The sequence below is a fragment of the Natator depressus genome, chromosome 18 (genome assembly GCF_965152275.1).
Source record: "Natator depressus isolate rNatDep1 chromosome 18, rNatDep2.hap1, whole genome shotgun sequence".
Classification (NCBI taxonomy): domain Eukaryota; kingdom Metazoa; phylum Chordata; order Testudines; family Cheloniidae; genus Natator; species Natator depressus.
Genome location: NC_134251.1, coordinates 1,253,648 through 1,274,163, shown reverse-complemented (window position 1 = coordinate 1,274,163; position 20,516 = coordinate 1,253,648). Strand labels below are relative to the sequence as shown.

General features: G+C 58.2%; 1 protein-coding gene across 10 annotated transcripts in view; it reads left to right on the top strand.

The window, feature by feature from the left end:
• The window catches only part of RAP1GAP (RAP1 GTPase activating protein), a 186,946-nt gene that overhangs the window by 36,629 nt on the left and 129,801 nt on the right, over positions 1-20,516 (top strand). For 9 of the 10 annotated variants that reach the window (XM_074933969.1, XM_074933965.1, XM_074933966.1 and 6 more), the window contains exon 2: positions 20,431-20,466. The exons of the other annotated variant lie outside the window; for it this stretch is intronic. In XM_074933969.1, coding sequence (XP_074790070.1) covers positions 20,431-20,466 — 36 coding nt within the window. The remainder of the gene's footprint in view (positions 1-20,430; positions 20,467-20,516) is intronic. 10 annotated transcript variants of the gene reach the window in all.

Genomic DNA, 20,516 nt, shown 5'->3' with positions numbered 1-20,516 from the left:
CACCACATCTCTGCCGGTGCCCCTCACTCCCGAACCACAGCCCCCCGCTGCCCCAGACCTGGGCTCCCCCCACCACATCTCTGCCGGTGCCCCTCACTCCCGAACCACAGCCCCCCGCTGCCCCGGACCTGGGCTCCCCCCAACACATCTCTGCCGGTGCCCCTCACTCCCGACTCGCAGCCCCCCGCTGCCCCGGACCTGGGCTCCCCCCACCACATCTCTGCCGGTGCCCCTCACTCCCGAACCACAGCCCCCCGCTGCCCCGGATCTGGGCTCCCCCCACCACATCTCTGCCGGTGCCCCTCACTCCCGAACCACAGCCCCCCGCTGCCCCGGACCTGGGCTCCCCCCAACACATCTCTGCCGGTGCCCCTCACTCCCGACTCGCAGCCCCCCGCTGCCCCGGACCTGGGCTCCCCCCAACACATCTCTGCCGGTGCCCCTCACTCCCGAACCACAGCCCCCCGCTGCCCCGGATCTGGGCTCCCCCCAACACATCTCTGCCGGTGCCCCTCACTCCCGACTCGCAGCCCCCCGCTGCCCCAGACCTGGGCTCCCCCCAACACATCTCTGCCGGTGCCCCTCACTCCCGACTCGCAGCCCCCTGCTACCCCGGACCTGGGCTCCCCCCAACACATCTCTGCCAGTGCCCCTCACTCCCGACTCGCAGCCCCCCGCTGCCCCAGACCTGGGCTCCCCCCACCACATCTCTGCCGGTGCCCCTCACTCCCGAACCACAGCCCCCCGCTACCGCGGACCTGGGCTCCCCCCAACACATCTCTGCCGGTGCCCCTTAATCCTGACCTGCAGCCCCCTTCCTATCCCAGCCCTTGGCTCCCCACACACAGCTCTGCCAGCACCCCTTAATCTCAACCTGCAGCCCCCTCCTTTCCCAGCCCTGGGCTCCCCTCCCACACCCAGCTGTGCAAGTCCTGATCGGCAGCCTATTTCCTGCCCACTTTACTCGTCCAGTTCTGGCCACCCTCCCCCAGTTTTGTGATCTCCCCGTGCTCTGCCCTGCGCCAATACCTGCTATTCCAGCTCTGCCCCTGCACTGTTGCTCGGGTCCCTACGTGTGTGGCTCAGATAGGTGCGGGAGGGGGTGTCTCTTGCTTGACCCTGCAGGTGTTTGCACACGCCAGGCACCTGGGAGCTAGACAGAAGCTGTATTCAAGAGCCTGTGAACTCTCAGCACTGGGTGCAAGGATCTGGGCGCGGGCCAGATTCCACCAGCCTCTGAGGGTCTGGCTGAGCCGGGGAACGGGGGGTCTGTCTCACAGCCCCCAGGTGTGACGCAGCAGGGAGGGGGGAGTGTTGACTTGGGAATGTGGCAGGGGAGTTTCAATGGGAGACCTGAGAGCCTGTCACCTGAGCCAGGAGGGGGCGGGGGAGGTGACACCTCTGCCTGGGAATGTGGACAGAGGCTGCAGGAGGGAGCCTGCTGGGGGGGGTTTAGTTTCAGTTTGGGGCTGGGTGGAGGAACGCAGGGAACCCCAGGGCTGGGGTCTAAGCTCCCTGCCCCCCAGAAGGACTTCACTGAGGGGTCCTAGGTGTACCCACAAGCTCTGTTTTGGACTGTGTTCCTGTTGTCCAATAAACCTTCTGTTTTACTGGCTGGCTGAGAGTCTCAGTGAATCCCAGGAAGAGGGGTGCAGGGCCTGGACTCCCCCACACTCTGTGACAACTGGTGGCAGAGGTGGGATCTACTGCATCCCGTGGACGGCGCTTCCTGCAGTAAGTGACTGGGGAGCAGTAAAATGAAGGGGGATTGACGGGGACCAGGAGTGCTGAAGATTCAGAGAGACGGTTTCAGGGGGCGGTTAACCCCTGGGAGTGTGTGACCAGAGAGAAGGACTTTTGCAGTAACAGGGTCCCCCGGGGGATTGCAGCAAGCGGTCCCAGGGGCGGAGGAGTCTGCAGCTCGACCCTGGCAAAGAGGTGGTGACCTCAAGAAGGACTGGCACCCTAGGGGTTTTTCCTGGAAACCGTGGAAAGCTGCCCGGCCTGCGAGTGGCCAGCAGGGAGATGTACGCTAAACGCCTTAAGAGCGACCTGGTGGAGTTGTGCAGACAGAGAGGGCTGCGCATTGGGAGGTCCACCAAGGAACAGCTGATTGCCCAGTTGGAGGAGAGGGATCGCTTGGATGACCCGATCCCTGTCCCTGAGGGAAGCCGCCCGGTGGATGCAGTGTGGGCCCTGGGGCCTGACCGGGCTGGGAGGGGTCAGACTGCTGCCCAGGACATCCTGAGACCCTTCCTAGCTAGGCCTGGGGGAGGGGTTGGGGGAATCCCGGCGAATATCGAGGGCACCCTGACCGCGGCAGCCAGCAGGGGATCCTCCCGGCGGAGCTCCCCATCCCTGGAGCGGATGCGGCTGGAATGGGAGAGGGAGATGAAAATGAGGGAGCTGGAGGATCATGAAAATCAATGTAAGCATGAGCAGGAGGAGAAGGAGAGGGAACATCAGGAGAAGGAGAAACAAAGACAGCATGAACTGGAGCTGGCCAGGCTGAGGAGCAGTGGGGCCCTGGCTGCGGTGAGTGCGGGGGGACCCAAGACTGCGAGGAGCTTTGATAAGTGCTTCCTGGCCCAGCGGAAGGAGGGGGAGGACATAGATAGCTTCCTGACGGCCTTTGAGAATGCCTGCGAGATGCACAGGGTGGACCCTGCAGACAGGCTCCAGTTCCTCACCCCCTTACTGGACCCCAAAGCCGTGGAGTTGTACAGCCGGATGACAGGGCCGGAGGCAGGGGACTACGAACTGTTCAAACAGGCCCTGCTCCGTGAGTTTGGGCTGACCCCCGAGATGTACCGGAGAAGGTTCCGGAGTCAGCGTAAAACGCCTGAGGTCACCTACCTACAACTGGTCAACCGGATGCAGGGATATGCCCGCAAGTGGACAGCGGGGGCCCAAACTAAAGAGGACCTGCTTGACCTAATCGTACTGGAGCAACTGTATGAACGGTGCCCTTCCGACCTGAGGCTGTGGTTGGTGGACAAAAAGCTCGCGAACCCCCAGCATGCAGGGCAGCTGGCCGACGAGTTTGTGAACAGTCGGTCAGGGGGTAGCCGGGAGGAGTCCCAAAAGAACAGGCCCCCTGCCCCCGATGCAGAGAGAGAGTCACCATGGGACCTCCCAGCGGGGAAATAGGGAGAACCCCCTCCCAAGGGGAACGCCTGGCGTTGGGCCCCTCCGACCCGCTCGAGGGGACCAACGTGACCTGAGCTGCTATCACTGTGGCCAGAGAGGCCATGTACGGACCCAGTGCCCCAGGCTCAGGGACAGACTGAGCAGACCCAACCTACCCAGGGTTTTGATGGGGAGAGACCTAGAGGACTGGCCAAGCAAGCCCCAGACCGCCCTGGTTGTGACCTTCATCCAGTATGGGCTGGATGAATGCACTATAAGGTGGGTAGAAAGCTGGCTAGATTGTCGGGCTCAACGGGTAGTGATAAATGGCTCCATGTCTAGTTGGCAGCCGGTGTCAAGTGGAGTGCCCCAGGGGTCGGTCCTGGGGCCGGTTTTGTTCAATATCTTCATAAATGATCTGGAGGATGGTGTGGATTGCACTCTCAGCAAATTTGCAGATGATACTAAACTGGGAGGAGTGGTAGATACGCTGGAGGGGAGGGATAGGATACAGAAGGACCTAGACAAATTGGAGGATTGGGCCAAAAGAAATCTGATGAGGTTCAATAAGGATAAGTGCAGGGTCCTGCACTTAGGATGGAAGAATCCAATGCACCGCTACAGACTAGGGACCGAATGGCTAGGCAGCAGTTCTGCGGAAAAGGACCTAGGGGTTACAGTGGACGAGAAGCTGGATATGAGTCAACAGTGTGCCCTTGTTGCCAAGAAGGCCAATGGCATTTTGGGATGTATAAGTAGGGGCATAGCCAGCAGATCGAGGGATGTGATCGTTCCCCTCTATTCGACACTGGTGAGGCCTCATGTGGAGTACTGTGTCCAGTTTTGGGCCCCACACTACAAGAAGGATGTGGATAAATTGGAGAGAGTCCAGCGAAGGGCAACAAAAATGATTAGGGGTCTAGAGCACATGACTTATGAGGAGAGGCTGAAGGAGCTGGGATTGTTTAGTCTGCAGAAGAGAAGAATGAGGGGGGATTTGATAGCTGCTTTCAACTACCTGAAAGGGGGTTCCAAAGAGGATGGCTCTAGACTGTTCTCAATGGTAGCAGATGACAGAACGAGGAGTAATGGTCTCAAGTTGCAATGGGGGAGGTTTAGATTGGATATTAGGAAAAACTTTTTCACTAAGAGGGTGGTGAAACACTGGAATGCGTTACCTAGGGAGGTGGTAGAATCTCCTTCCTTAGAGGTTTTTAAGGTCAGGCTTGACAAAGCCCTGGCTGGGATGATTTAACTGGGAATTGGTCCTGCTTCGAGCAGGGGGTTGGACTAGATGACCTTCTGGGGTCCCTTCCAACCCTGATATTCTATGATTCTATGATTCTATGATCTATTCCCTGGGACCAGAGCTGGTTCCCCCCTGGAAACAATTCCCCTCTCGGATCAGCTAAACCCTGCCCAGCAAGCTGAGGTCAAGGGGGTGCTGCATCCGTACCGACAGCTGTTTTCCAACCAGCCTGGACGCACTAATCTGACTGTCCACCAGGTGCAGACAGGGTCGCACCCGCCGATAAGATGCTCCCCCTTCCGAGTCACAGGGAAAACTGCTCAGGACCTGGAAAGAGAGGTCCGGGACATGCTGGCTTTGGGGGTGATCCAGCCATCTGCCAGCCCTTGGGCCTCGCCCGTGGTGCTGGTCCCCAAAAAGGACGGGTCTGTCCGGTTCTGTGTGGACTATCGGAAGCTCAATGCCATCGCTATATCGGATGCCTACCCCATGCCCAGGCCTGATGAGCTCCTAGACAAGCTGGGAGGAGCTTGGTACCTTACCACCATGGACCTTACAAAGGGCTACTGGCAAGTGCCGCTGGATGCAGATGCCCGGCTGAAATCAGCCTTTATCACCCCTCTGGGGCTCTATGAGTTCCTGACCCTGCCTTTCGGCCTCAAGGGAGCGCCGGCCACCTTCCAGCGCCTGGTGGGCCAGCTACTGAGGGGGATGGAGAGTTTTGCCGTGGCATATATTGATGACATCTGTGTCTTTAGCCAGACCTGGGAGGACCACGTGTCCTAGGTTAGACAAGTGCTGGACCGACTCCAGGGGGCTGGGCTGACTGTCAAAGCGGAGAAGTGTAAGGTGGGGATGGCTGAAGTATCTTACCTGGGCCATCGGGTGGGGAGCGGCCACCTAAAGCCAGAACCAGCTAAGGTGGAGGTGATCAGAGACTGGCCTGCTCCCCACACCAAAAAGCAGGTCCAAGCCTTTATTGGGTTGGCAGGATACTACCGAAGATTTGTGCCCCACTTTAGCGCCATCGCCATCCCCATCACTGGGCTATGCAAGAAGGGGAAGCCAGAAAAGGTGGTCTGGACCGAGCAGTGCCAGGAGGCTTTCCGGGCGCTGAAGGAGGCTCTGGTCAGTGGCCCATTTCTGGCAAACCCAGACTTTGACAAGCCCTTTATGGTGTTCACCGATGCCTCAGACATGGGACTGGGGGCGGTGTTAATGCAGAAGGATGAAAAGGGGGAGAGACACCCCATCATGTACCTGAGCAAGAAGTTGCTACCCCGGGAGCAACACTACGCGGCCATCGAGAAGGAGTGCCTGGCCATGGTGTGGGCCCTCAAGAAACTAGAGCCCTATCTCTTCGGGCGGCACTTCACCGTGTACACCGACCACTCTCCCCTGACCTGGCTGCACCAGATGAAAGGAGCCAACGCCAAGCTCCTGAGGTGGAGCCTGCTCCTGCAGGATTACGACATGGACGTGGTCCACATGAAGGGAAGGGCCAACCTGATAGCAGATGTGCTGTCCTGGAGAGGGGGCCCCGAACTTCCCCAGGTCACTGGTCAGAGTGACCCCTCTCAGTTCAGTCTCGAAGGGGGGAGAGATGTGATGCAGCAGGGAGGGGGGAGTGTTGACCTGGGAATGCGGCAGGGGAGTTTCAATGGGAGACCTGAGAGCCTGTCACCTGAGCCAGGAGAGGGAGGGGGAGGTGACACCTCTGCCAGGGAATGTGGACGGAGGCTGCAGGAGGGAGCCTGCTGGGGGGGTTTAGTTTCAGTTTGGGGCTGGGGGGTGGAACGCAGGGAACCCCAGGGCTGGGGTCTAAGCTCCCTGACCCCCAGAAGGACTTGACTGAGGGGTCCTGGTTGTGCCCACAAGCTCTGTTTTGGACTGTGTTCCTGTTGTCCAATAAACCTTCCATTTTTCTGGCTGGCTGAGAGTCTTAGTGAATCCCAGGAAGAGGGGTGCAGGGTCTGGACTCCCCCACACTCCGTGACACCGGGGACCAAGTACAGGCGATTTGTGAGCAACAAGCGGGAGGACGGGTGTGAGATGTGCCCACGCACCCAGAGCTCTGAGAAGCAGGGTTTGTGCCACTCGGCAGCCTCCCTACAGGCAAGGAAGAGGCCCTGATGGGGAGAGCCCACGACTCAGCAGCAGGACTCCTGGGTTCTATTCCCTGCCTGGCCACTGGCTCACCATGTAGCCATTGGCAAGTTCCTTTTCTGGGCCCCAGTTTCCCGCTCAGACACTTGCCTTCCTCATTCCCTCCTCTTGGCACCCCTGGGCTGGAGGGTGCTGGTGATATAGCGGGTGGGCATCATGCATTGAGAAGAGACCATGTTGATGACCGAGTCTGAGTACCACACCAGTAGGTCAGTGACAGCTGGGGAATATAACCTAGGAGTCCTGCCTCTCAGCCCCTGCTCTAACCACTGGACCCCACTCCCTGCCTAGATTCAGTTCCTCTTCCCAATCACCCCAGCTGAGGTTGCCTCCTCTCTGGGCAGGTGTCCCCGCTTGGTGGGAGTCAGCCGTGAACAGGCCCAGATAGCGGGATCTGGGAAGAGGAAGGTGCTTGCTGGGGCTGAGAGCTCAGCTGAGGTTTGGGGGTACACCTCAGGCTCTGGAGGCTGTGGGAAGTGCTGGTGTCAGAGTTAAAGAGAATTTTTAAACCCACTTCTGCATCTGCCTTTCAAAGACTGATCGATAGCTCCAGGGGCCATGCTAGTCCAGCCCTGCATGTCCTTCAGATGCTCTTTCCCTCACGGGGCAGGGGGCATTCTGTAGAAATTCAGCCCGGCAAACTCGTTTCACTTGCAACCTGGGGCAGGATTCAAACCCAGGTCCCTGCAAGAGAACGGAGGAGGAGGGTGTTTGGTTTGGCCCTGCCCCCCAGTTCTGGGGAGGGGTCTGAGAGCAGGGCAAGGAGCTGCCTATAGAGACAGTGGGAAGTTCCCTCGCGGCTGCACCTTCCTCCCAGAGGCTAGGGCTGTGGGGGGAAGGTTTGCTGTGGGTTCAGGAGGGGGTGGTGAGCGCTCCCCAGCTGGGAGGGGAGGGGAGGGCTGCTGATGGGGATGTCGGCCAGGCCAGCGTTGGAATGTGGGTCCCAGTAGCAGGCTAGGACCTGGCCCTGCAGAGTCAGCTGGGGGCAGGCGCCCGGCTCAGAGGGCTCAGCTCCCCCATGTACAGGCTGGTGGACTTGCACTGAGCCAGTAATCACGACCGCACTGGGTGCTGAGACCCTGTTGTACCCGCCACAGCACCGGCCAGACATGGAGTAACTCCTGCCCTCGCTGGAGCCATTAGCCGTCCCTGCACAGGGCAATCAGCGATGGAACCGAGCTGGGGGCAGGGCTAGCAGGGGCTGTGGGTGGGGATGGAGGGGCCCCGGCAGAACTGGGGGGGTGGGGATAGCAGAGGGATGGGGGTGGGGATGGAGGGGCCCAACAGAGCTGGGGGGCAAGGGCAGGGCTGTGGGTGGGGGATGGAAGGGCCCAGCAGAGCTGGGGGACAGGGCGGGGATAGCAGGGGTGGGGATGGAGGGGCCCCGGCAGAGCTCGGGGGGGTGGGGATAGCAGAGGGATGGGGGTGGGGATGGAGGGGCCCAACAGAGCTGGGGGGCAAGGGCAGGGCTGTGGGTGGGGGATGGAAGGGCCCAGCAGAGCTGGGGGGTGGGGATGGAGGGGCCCTGGCAGAGCTCGGGGGTGGGGATAGCAGAGGGATGGGGGTGGGGATGGAGGGGCCCAAGAGAGCTGGGGGGCAAGGGCAGGGCTGTGGGTGGGGGATGGAAGGGCCCAGCAGAGCTGGGGGGTGGGGATGGAGGGGCCCAGCAGAGCTCGGGGGTGGGGATGGAGGGGCCCAGCAGAGCTGGGGAGGGGTGGGGGGTCCGCCGGGGGCTGCGGGTTCAGGACTGAGGGGCACTGGCTGAGCTGTGTGGTGCCAGTGGTTCATGCAACACTTGCCAGTCCTGGCTCAGGGGGCCGCCCGCCCCAATGCTCTTTGCAGCGATTTCCTCCGGCGGAATCGTGGCTCTCGGCCCCCCCGGCAGGCAGCCAGGAGCTGGGCTGCCCACGGGGCTGTACAAGGGGCCCTCTGCCTTGAGGCTGAGGGGCTTGGGCCCAGCGTCATGGGAGAGCACCCATAGGCAGTGGAGTGGCACCTCCAAGCCCTGTGACCCCCGGACAAGGAGCTCTGTGCTTCCTGGGGATGGACCCAGCCTGGGGCCAGGGGGCACTTGCGGGGAAAGGCGTGGAGGGCGCAGGGGGCTGGAGGATGCTCATGAGGTGGCCTGGCAGGGATGGCTGCTTGGGGAGATCTGGCTGGGGGAGGCCAGGGAGGCATTGGGAGGGAGATGGGGTCTTGTGCTGGGGCAGGTCTGTGCTCCAGAGGAGATGGGGGCTCTGGGGTGTGTGGGGGAGATCAGGGTCTGTGTTCTGGAGGATGGGGGGGAGGTGCTGGGATGGGGGTCTGGGATGGCAAGGAGGTGCTGTGCTGGGGGTCTACGCTGAGTGTAGGGCAATACAGCCAATGGGCTAAAACCACAGGTTCCCCCCAGGTCGGCCCTGGTCTGTGATCAGTTGATGGCCTTGAGCCTTCAGGCCCTGCTTAGGCCCGACACCTCGCCCTCCTTCCCAATGTGCCCCTCAGGCACCGGCTCCTCCTGGGTCTCTTGTCTGCCAGGATGGGGCTCCGGCCACCCCCCGAGCCTGGAGCTGTAGCATCAGTTCCCAGTGCCCGCCGGCTCGGGCCCCGTGCCCAGGGCCCAGCCCTGCTGCCTCCTGGGAAGGTGCCTCCAGCACGTGCACTGCAGCGACAGCCCGTGGCTCGGGGCTGGGGCAGAGCTGGGGACATGGGGGAAATAATCCCTCCCGGTGCAGGGACTGACGGCCTCTCTTGTGGCCACTGGGGGCTGGGTGGACCTGGCCTCAACCCTTCAGCATCTGGGTGTCTCCAAAGGCTGGTGGGTCCCAGACAGGGAACCTCAGGACCCCATCTCTAAATGTTGCTGGCTCTGGCGTGCTGCCTGGAAGTGCCTGGGGACCCCGCACTTGTACTGTGACTCCACGGGCCTGTCCCAGAGCCCAGGAAGGTGCTGGAGACGCCGAGCGGGCAGCAGAGGGTTAAGGGGTGCTGCTGGGTTTGCATAAAGGTGGGTTGCTCCCATCACTGAGCGCTGGGACCAGTGCCGCTGCCCCGAGCCCGTGTGCGGTGGGGCATATGCAGACACACCCACTCTGGGGCTACGTGGGGATGGGCGCTGCAGCCTTTCACCTCTCCGTGCTGCTTCGAGCCCTGCCCTGGTCAGCAGAGAGCCCTGGGCCAGCCCAGGCGTGTGTGACCACAGCTGAGATGCCACGACTTGTTTGGGGTTGACTGGGCTTATCAGCGCCGTCATTACTTGGTCCCTTGTTCGCCTTGGCGGAGAGGTGCAAGCTGACTGGACAGCCCTGGCCTGGCCCTGCCTCGCCCACCGGGCTCAGCCCTACCCATGGGGAACTGGTACCCTCCCTGGGGCAGGCACCTGGCATTGTTCTCCCATTGCACAAAGGTGGCTGGAAATCCCGTCTCTTGAGGTGGAGGGATACTGCTCTGGGAGTGGCCAGACCCCTGAATACCCCCAGCCAGAGACCTGGGGCAGTAATCCCGACTGTAATCCCTAGGGCAGAGCTTTGAGAATGGTCAGGGATGGAGAATCCATCATGACCCCGGTGAATTGGTCCAATGGTTAATTATTGTCACTGGTAAAAATGTCCACCTCAGTCTGAATGTGTCTAGCCTCAGCTACCAGCCACTGGGTCGGGTCAGACCTGTCGCTGCCAGACTGACGGGCCCCTTATGAAATATTTGTTCCCTACGTAAGTACTTACAGGCTGGGATCAAGTCACCCCCGAACCTTCTCTTTGTTAGGCTAAATGGATGGAGCGCTGGCAGGTTTTCTAACCCTTTAATCGTTCCCCTGGCTCTTCTCTGACCCCTCTCCAGTTTATCAGCATCCTCCTTGAGCTGTGGCACCGGGACTGGGGCCAGGATGCCAGCAGCGGGCGCCCCAGTGCCAAGCACAGTGGTAAAATAACCTCTCTGGTCCTACTCGAGATACCTGAATGCATAACGCAGGTACCCGATTACCCTTCTGGCCAGGGCGCTGCCCTGGGAGCTCATGTTCAGCTGATTATCCCCCATGACCCCCGGTCTTGTTCTGAAGGGCTGGGAATGGAGCCAGGGTAGGCTGGGCTGGGGGAGAAATGAAAATTCACCCTCATCTCCTTGGACTGTGTTTACTGCCCTAGTCCGGGCACACAGGCATTAGTTGCCAGGACACCCTGTTCCCTCTGTACGTCGCCAGGCCATGGGGGTTCAGGCACATTAGCACCTACCTTGCCTTGCAAATAGCCCCAGAAGGGCTCCTCCATGCACCAGGTGGGGTGGGGACTGTCGCCTAGGCAACTGCTGAGCGCAGCTGCACAGTGCCTCTTGCCAGTGCCAGGGCTACCCCACCCACACACGGGCACCTTGGCACTTGTGGGCACAGCCCCACACACTGAACTCACTGGAGTGATTTCTGGGGCTCTGTCCCCCGGATTGCTCTGGGGCACTGCTGTGGGGTGACGGTTGTTTGGGTGCATGAACCTTTTGGAAGTTTTTGGAGAGTGTTGGGGACAACTTCCTGGTGCAAGTGCTGGAGGAACCGACTAGGGGCCATGCTCCTCTTGACCTGCTGCTCAGAAACAGGGAAGAATTGGTAGGGGAAGTAGAAGGGGATGGGAACCTGGGAGGCAGTGACCATGAGATGGTCGAGTTCAGGATCCTGACACAAGGAAGAAAGGAGAGCAGCAGAATACGGACCCTGGACTTCAGAAAAGCAGACTTTGACTCCCTCAGGGAACTGATGGGCAGGATCCCCTGGGAGAATAACATGAGGGGGAAAGGAGTCCAGGACAGCTGGCTGTATTTTAAAGAATCCTTATTGAGGTTATAGGAACAAACCATCCTGAAGTGCAGAAAGAATAGCAACTATGGCAGGCGACCAGCTTGGCTTAACAGTGAAATCCTTGCTGATCTTAAACACAAAAAGGAAGCTTACAAGAAGTGGAAATTTGGACAGATGACTAAGGATGAGTATAAAAATATTGTTCAAGCATGCCAGGGTGTAATCAGGAAGGCCAAGGCACAATTGGAGTTGCAGCTGGCAAGGGATGTGAAGGGTAACAAGAAGGGTTTCTACAGGTATGTTAGCAACAAGAAGTTCAGGGAAAGTGTGGGACCCTTAGTTGATGGGGGAGGCTACCTAGTGACAGATGATGCGGAAAAAGCTGAAGTACTCAATGCTTTTTTTGCCTCAGTCTTCACCGACAAGGTCAGCTCCCAGACAACTGCACTGGGCAGCACAGCATGGGGAGGAGGTGAGCAGCCCTCAGTGGTGAAAGAACAGGTTAAGGACTATTTAGAAAAACTGGATGTGCACAAGTCCATGGGTCTAGATCTGATGCATCCAAGGGTGCTGAGGGGGTTGGCTGATGTGATTGCAGAGCCCTTGGCCATTATCTTTGAAAATCTGTGGTGATCAGGGGAGGTCCCGGGCAATTGGAAAAAGGCAAATATAGTGCCCATCTTTAAAAAAGGGAAGAAAGAGAATCCGAGGAACTATAAAATCAGTCAGCCTCACCTCAGTCCCTGAAAAAAATAATGGAGCCTCAAGGAATCCATTTTGAGGCACTTGGAGGAGAGGAAGGTGATCAGGAACAGTCAGCATGGATTCACCAAGGGCAAGTCATGCCTGACTAACCTAATTGCCTTCTATGACGAGATAACTGGCTCTGTGGATGAGGGGAAAGCAGTGGACATGTTGTTCCTTGACTTTAGCAAAGCTTTTGACATGGTCTCCCACAGTATTCTTGCCAGCAAGTTAAAGAAGTATGGGCTGGATGAATGGACTATAAGGTGGATAGAAAGTTGGCAAGATTGTCGGGCTCAACGGGTAGTGATCAATGGCTCCATGTCTAGTTGGCAGCTGGTATCAAGCGGAGTGCCCCAAGGGTCGGTCCTGGGGCCGGTTTTGTTCAACATCTTTTTATTAATGATCTGGATGGTGGGATTAATTGCACCCTCAGCAAGTTTGCAGATGACACTAAGCTGGGGGGAGAGATAGATACGCTGGAGGGTAGGGATAGGGTCCAGAGTGACCTAGCCAAATTGGAGGATTGGGCCTAAAGAAATCTGATGAGGTTCAACAAGGACAAGTACAGAGTCCTGCATTTAGGAAGGAAGAATCCCATGCACCGCTACAGACTAGGGACGGAGTGGCTAGGCAGCAGTTCTGCAGAAAAGGACCTAGGGGTGACAGTGGACGAGAAGCTGGATATGAGTCAACAGTGTGCCCTTGTTGCCAAGAAGACCAATGGCATTTTGGGCTGTATGAGTAGGAGCATTGCCAGCAGATGGAGGAAAGTGATTATTCCTCTCTATTCGGCACTGGTGAGGCCACACCTGGAGTATTGCATCCAGTTTTGGTCCCTCCACTACAGAAGGGATGTGGAAAAATTGGGGAGAAGCCAGTGGAGGGCAATGAAAATGATTAGGGGGCTGGGGCATATGAGTTATGAGGAGAGGCTGAGGGAACTGGGATTTAGTCTGCAGAAGAAAAAAGTGAGGGGAGATTTGATAGCAGCCTTCAGTTACTTGAAGGGGGGTTGCAAAGAGGATGGAGCTCGGCTGTTCTCAGTGGTGGCAGATGACAGAACAAGGAGCAATGGTCTCAAGTTGCAGTGGGGGAGGTTTAGGGTGGATATTAGGAAAAACTTTTTCACTAGGAGGGTTGTGAAGCACTGGAATGTGTTACCTAGGGAGGTGGTGGAATCTCCTTCCTTAGAGGTTTTTAAGGTCAGGCTTGACAAAGCCCTGGCTGGGATGATTTAGTTGGGGCTTGGTCCTGCTTTGAGCAGGGGATTGGACTAGATGACCTCCTGAGGTCCCTTCCAACCCTGATATTCTATGATGGGTGCATTTTTGTCACTGCCCCGTGCCAGCTGGCACACTGCGACTGCCCAGCCTAAGGGGCTCTCCCAGTTTATCCACCTCCCCGAGAGGCAGTAGCTAGGATGAGGGAAGAACCTAGTGCTGTCTACACTGGGGGTTAGGTTGGCTTCACGGCATCACTCGGGGGTGGATTTGTCACACACCTATGCAATGTCGCCTTGTTGGCCTCACTTAGATCAGGGGCTAGAACCCAAAGCTCCTGCCTGCCCGCTTTGGCCACTGCACCACACTGCCAGCCATAGACGCTGATTTCCCCTCCGCCCGGTGGGTGCTCGACCCCTGTCCCTGACCCAGCCCCTGCACTGCCCTCGCCCCACCCCCATTCTACCCCTTCCCCAAAGTCCTCGCCACACCCCACCTTTTCCCACTGCAGCCCTGCCCCCTTCCCACCCCCTTCCCTCAAGTCCCTGCCCCTGTCCTGCCTCTTCTCTGCCTCCTCCCCTGAGCGTGCTGCATCACCACTCCTCCCACTCCCTCCAGGAAAGTCCTAAGTGCTGCCAAACAGCTGTTAGGCGGCAGGAAGTGGCGTGGGCAGAGAAGGAGGCAGCTTGGCTGCTGGTGGGTGCGGAGCACCCGCTAATTTTTCCCCATGGGTGCTCCAGCTCCAGAGCACCCATGGAGTCAGTGCCTATGCTGCCAGCTACTGCTCTTCATGCAGTGCCGCTAGCCCCAGCCAGCGCACGCTGCATTGCCCATTCAGTGCTAATGGCAGAGGAACTGGCGCACCTGTAACACCCTCCTTTGCCCACCTTGCTGCCTAGCGACTGTCCCCGGCACTTGCGGGGCTGGAAACATGCCATGCTTCTGTTAGCGGAGCTCAGCTGGGGTATTGTGACCTGCCTCCTGTTCAGTATCAGACTCCTCGGTCAGGAGTGAGACCAGCAGGGACAACTGTCACGGAGTGCCCGGGCGATGCTCTGGAACTGCTCCCCATGAAGCCAGTCAGGACTCTGGGGCAGTCGCCTTCCGGTGAGCAGCCTGTCCGCAGGGCAAACAGCTCACACGGCTTCCACCTTCCTGGGTCTGACCTCGGAGCATTCAGCATCCTCTGCCCCTCCGTGTGCTTCCCACAGCGAGACCGCTCAGGCGGGGCTCCTGGGGAAGCCAGAGGGTCCTGCACCCCAACTTCGCAGTCAGACGGGACTCTCAGCCAGCCAGTAAAACAGAGGTTTATTAGACGACAGGAACATGGTCTAAAACAGAGCTTGCAGGTGCAGAGAACAGGACCCCTCAGCTGGGTCCATTTTGGAGGGCAGTGAGCCAGACAACCACGTCTGCCCTTCACTCCATGTCCTAGCCAGCCCCAAACTGAAACTCCCTCCAGCCCCTCCTCCTCTGGGCTTTTTTCCTTTCCCGGGCCAGGAGGTCACCTGATTCCTTTGTTCTCCAACCCTTTAGCTCCCACCTTGCAGGGGGGAAGGGCCAGGCCATCAGTTGCCAGGAGACAGGGTGTCGGCCATTCTCTGTGTCCAGACCCCTGCACACACCTGCCCTCTAGGGCTCTGCAGTGATCATACACCCTTACCCCACCACCTAGATACTTAAGAACTGCATAGGGGAAACTGAGGCACCCCCACAATATTCGGAGGAAACACTAAGAACAGTCCCACTTCGTCACATCTCTCCCCCTTCGAGGTCGAACTGAGCGGGGTCACTTTAGGCGGTGACCTGGGGAAGTTCGAAGCCACCAACGTTCCCATGGATGCCCCAGCGTCTCTGCCATTCCTTGGTAGGAGTTACACCAGGCCCTTCCAGTTTCACGCCCTCCCTTAGGTCGGGGGTGGTCGATAGCACTCGCAGGCCGCATGTGGGAAGGTTTCTGCGGCCCGTGCCCTTTGGCCACCCCAAAACCCCAGGGGGTCAAACTTGGATTGGGTCTTCTCCCCAACAAGCTGGCCAAACACAGCCACTTGGTTATAGGACTGTTTAAGTTTCTTAACAGCTTTCACTCCATCTGAGACCTTCTCAAAGCTATCCACACTGGGTCTTTCAACAGGACAGTCAGTGGATCCATTCACAACAGAAAATTTCTGGCTGTTAGGAACTGAAACTTTCTTGATTAAATCACTTTCACACCCTTCAGTTGCAGTAAACTGCTTGCAAAGACTCCATGAGGATTCCTTTCCCTAGGGCTTTTCTATGCAACAATTCACCCCTCCCAGAAATTCTGCTCTTACCCTCTTTACCTAGGGCTTGCTCTAGAGGAACACGTTCCTGAGCAACAACAGACTCTTTCTGGGTCTCCCTTACATCCAGAATTACCTCTGGCCCATCCGGCGGATACCTACACAATCCCCTTTCAGGCAAACTGACAGACTTCCTAGATAAAAGGTCAGAAGCCTTCTCCTTCCCTTTGCCACACACAAGTTCAGGAATCTTTTCCTTCTTGCTACAGGTTTCCACACCCTCCATAGGTAACACAATCACATCACCTTCACGCTCTCCTTGTGCCCTGGCTAGGATCTCACCCTGATTAGACAGAGTTGCGACACCCTTTCCCAACCACACACGAGCAACAGGCAAAATACAAGCACCAGAATTGTCTGGTCTCTGGGATTTTACATAGACACTAACTGGATGCGACCTAGTTACAGGGCCATTCTCCTGAGCAGACACAAACTTAGGACCATTCCCTTCCTGGGCTTTAGCTGAATCCAGAACCAACTCTGAGTCAACTGCATGACGCTCAACCATCACAGGCTGCAAGGCCCCTTCTGTCTGCTCCACAGACCAAGAAGAGCCGGACACACTTTCTCCTTTCCCAGACACACAGCTTGGGATCTCATTCCCCTTGTCCCAGCACACAAGGCTGATCACAGACACCTGCTTGGAGATCAGGGTAGCTCCCTCCACAGGCAAGTCAATACCCCTGACAGACACAGGCATGTTTCCTTCACTGTCCCAATTCTCCACCCAGCTTAACAGGTAAGGTCCAGGGACACTCATCTTCCACTCTCCTCGCCTTCCCACCCTGCTGACTAGACAAAGCCATCAGATCACAAGGCTGCCTAGGCTCATCCAAACTTTCCTTACCAAGCACCTTGCCACTCCCCACAGATCCCCTGCCCTGCCTGTGTCTCCCCCCACTCAGCTGGGGTCTCAGCTCCCACTGTGCTCAGTGCTGCCCTTCCTGTGCCAGTGGGGGTAGGCAGCGAGCTCGCTGCTTTCCTCACTGCAACAGAGCCAGCGTGAGCCCCCTCTCCAGAGTGCAAGGGCGCAGGGAGCATCTCTCTGTCCCACCCAGCCCCAGGGGTCTGGTTACAGGCAGGTAGGTAGCCTGAGCCTAGCGGCTCCTCCCTGCTGCCAGTTCATGCTGCTGCTGCTTCTGCAGCTCTTTCTCGGGCTCTCGCTGTCTCTCACAGTCCTCTTGCTCTCTCGGACTCAGCTCCAATCCCGTCCATCTCCAATCCCCGGATGGGGAACCCGATCGTGAAGACCCTCGTCTGGTCGGGGACAGGAGTCTTGGGGATGCCTGGCTACTACTCCAGCTGCTCCCAGATCCTGCTATAGCCCCATTTGGGGTCAGGAATCTGTCCCTTAGAGCGGTCATCCTCCTCCAGCTGCACGATTAACTGTGCTTTGGTGAACTTTCCAATGCTCAACCCTCTCTTTTTGCACAGGGTTACAATGTCCTTCTTAAGAAGACGGTGACAGACCATCACTCCGCTCTTCCCAAGTTGTTGTGGACTCACAGGCCTGTGTGCTCGCAGCTCCCCACGGTTTCCAGGGAGAACCCCTAGTGTGCCAGCCCTTCTCGAGGTCACCACCTCTTTGCCAGGGTCGAGCTGCAGACTCCTCCGCCCCTGGGACCGCTCGCTGCAGTCCCCCGGGGGACCCTGTTACTGCAAAAGTCCTTTTCTCTGGTCACACAATCCTAGGGGTTAACCGCCCCCTGAAACCGTCTCTCTCTGAATCTTCAGCACGCCTAGTCCCCATCAATCCCCCTTTGTTTTACTGCTCCCCAGTCACTTACTGCAGGAAGCGCCATCCACGGGGTGCAGTACATCCCACCGCTGCCACCAGTTGTCACGGAGTGCCCGGGCGATGCTCTGGAACTGCTCCCCATGAAGCCAGTCAGGACTCTGGGGCAGTCGCCTTCCGGTGAGCAGCCTGTCCGCAGGGCAAACAGCTCACACGGCTTCCACCTTCCTGGGTCTGACCTCGGAGCATTCAGCATCCTCTGCCCCTCCATGTGCTTCCCACAGCCAGACCGCTCAGGCGGGGCTCCTGGGGAAGCCAGAGGGTCCTGCACCCCAACTTCGCAGTCAGACGGGACTCTCAGCCAGCCAGTAAAACAGAGGTTTATTAGACGACAGGAACATGGTCTAAAACAGAGCTTGCAGGTGCAGAGAACAGGACCCCTCAGCTGGGTCCATTTTGGAGGGCAGTGAGCCAGACAACCACGTCTGCCCTTCACTCCATGTCCTAGCCAGCCCCAAACTGAAACTCCCTCCAGCCCCTCCTCCTCTGGGCTTTTTTCCTTTCCCGGGCCAGGAGGTCACCTGATTCCTTTGTTCTCCAACCCTTTAGCTCCCACCTTGCAGGGGGGAAGGGCCAGGCCATCAGTTGCCAGGAGACAGGGTGTCGGCCATTCTCTGTGTCCAGACCCCTGCACACACCTGCCCTCTAGGGCTCTGCAGTGATCATACACCCTTACCCCACCACCTAGATACTTAAGAACTGCATAGGGGAAACTGAGGCACCCCCACAATATTCGGAGGAAACACTAAGAACAGTCCCACTTCGTCACAACAACTCATCCCTCTGCTACCCTTCAGCTGGTGGCAGGGGTTGGTTTTCACCTTGGGGGCTGAGGCCTGATGCATATGAGGAAAGCTGCCCCAGTTTAACTGCCCTGAGCTAGTTAAATGGAGAAATCTCCTCCCCAGCTGTGCCCAGTATCTGCAGAGGGCCTGCGTCTGTTACAACCCCCCTGGAGAGCTGCAGCTCTGGAGTCTCCGGTCAGTTCTCAGTGTCAGCCACTCACACATGCATGCACTGAACCTGTCTTAACCCTGGTAGAAATCAGTCTAACTCAATGGGGTTATTCGCTGATGCAAGCTGAAGTGCCGTCTCCTAAAGTTAAGCCTGTTTAAGTGCATCAGCATTAAGGGGTTTGCCCCAGTTTCAGTGCATTGATTTAGTTAAACTGCTGTCTCTTTTCTCCTATAGACCAGGCCTAAGCTTCCAGCCCTGAGTCAAGAGCCCTGCCTGGGGAAGAGAAGGGCTCCTCCCAGGAGGCAGCCAGCAAACCCCAGAGACCCAGACAAAGAGCTTAGCTACCTTAAAAGAAAACGTTAACCCTTCCTCTCTGGGTGTTCAGCCCCCAGAGCCCTACAGGAGAACCTGGAAGTAAAACTGACAAGAAACAACCTGGAAACTTACTAGTCTGGTTATTGACTGAGACCAGGAAGATGCAGCCAGAGGGCATGGAGGAGAGTAAACGAGGGGCCAGACCCCCAGCTGGTGAGAGATGCTGGAACCCCGGCTGGCGTGAATTGCTGCTGCTCCATTGAAGTCAATGGCACAACGCTAATTTCTACCAGCTGAGGATCTGGCCCTCCAAGTTTCAAATTCTCCCCATTTTAATGAAGGCCCAGGCCAGGGTGGCTTGGGGGCTGTTCCAAGCCCCTTTGCACTCTGCATAAGCAGAGGGGTTTGCCTCAGTGCCTTGCTTGGCATGTCACTTCCCTGCTGTGTTTTGCAGCACCCTGGCTGCTGTGCCTCGTGCCAGAGGTGGCCGCATTTCAGGCGGTTTGTGTCTCAGTGGCGGGATGGGGTGGGTTCCTCCGAGGTGAAACAGCCTCTGGAGATGAGGTTGCTGCTGGGGGAAGCGGTGTCCACGGTGTGTTTCCAAACAGCGGCTTGTTTAAAGCAGGCCCAGGGCTGCGCAGGAAGCTGTCTGGCACCTAAGCTGGCCAGACAGGTTCCAGGATGCAAGACTTGTTTTTACCCCTGCTCCGAGGACAGACTGGGCTGCAGGCGGCGGAACGGGGGAGGGGCAGGGACTGGCTTTTTGTTTGTGTTCAGTGCTGTGCAAACCCCATGGGGGCATGGGCCATGATTGTGGCCTTTATGCAGCCCCTCAACACACCTAGTAACGGCTCTCCAGGCTGAATGAGACGGGGCCAGGATCCCTCCCTGGGCAGACTGTCCCCTGCTGCTGCTCTGGGTCAGCTCTCCCCACGGCTCCAGGGTGTGTTTGGGAGGTTCCCCCTGGATGGTGGGAAGTTCTGAGCGCAGGGAACAGGGTCGAGTGGGGGAATGTGAAGGGCCTGGATGAATGGTGACTAATAATAACCAGGCTCGGCCATCCAGCCCTTTCTCCAGGATGGTCCCAAGCACCAGCCACAATTCAATAGGGTCCAATCCTGGGAGTGCTCAGTGGGTGTGAAGGGTATGGGGTAGGGAACGTGGGGTTGGCTTGGAGGGATCCCAGCACCTCAAGCTGTGGGGTCATGGGGTAGAATGCTTGGCCTTTCCAAAGCCCTCTAGCCCTGCTGAGCCGAGTCCTGCCCGATGCCAGGGCCTGGGAGCTGGCTCTCTGAGTCTGCTGCTCCCTGGTGCTGGTGCCCTGTCTGCCTGGGTTCGTGGCTTCTCTCTGCCAGCTTGGCTGATTGGGCCTGAGGTTTGTTCCCTCCAGTTCATCACCTGCTTGGCTCAGTTCCACCACAGGGCTCAGTTGGCTAGAGGACTGGCCTGGATCACTCCTCTCCCTGCCTGGTTTCCGCTGCCTGCAAGGCACTCTCTCCTGTGGCTTCCCATGTCCCAGTCACCCCCCTGGTGCTGCCCTGCGTGGCTAGCCCTGACTGCTCAGCCCCTCACACACAAGCGAGAGAGGATTTTCCTCTGCAGCTGCCCCGTCGAGAGCACTCTGCCCCTCCCTGCCTGCTCTCCAGCTCTCCGGACACAGCTCCCCTTCCTCGCAGCCCTGATGTGCCCTGCAGGCTGGAGGGGCCCTTGTTCCCTAGGACCATGGCCACCCGACTAACTGGCTTCTCCATCTTGTTTTTCAGGGTGGACAAGTCATTCATCTATCACAGAAGCCTCCGGTGAGTAGATGACTGGCCCCGCGGTCCTTGCTGCGTCCTCGGGGAGGCCA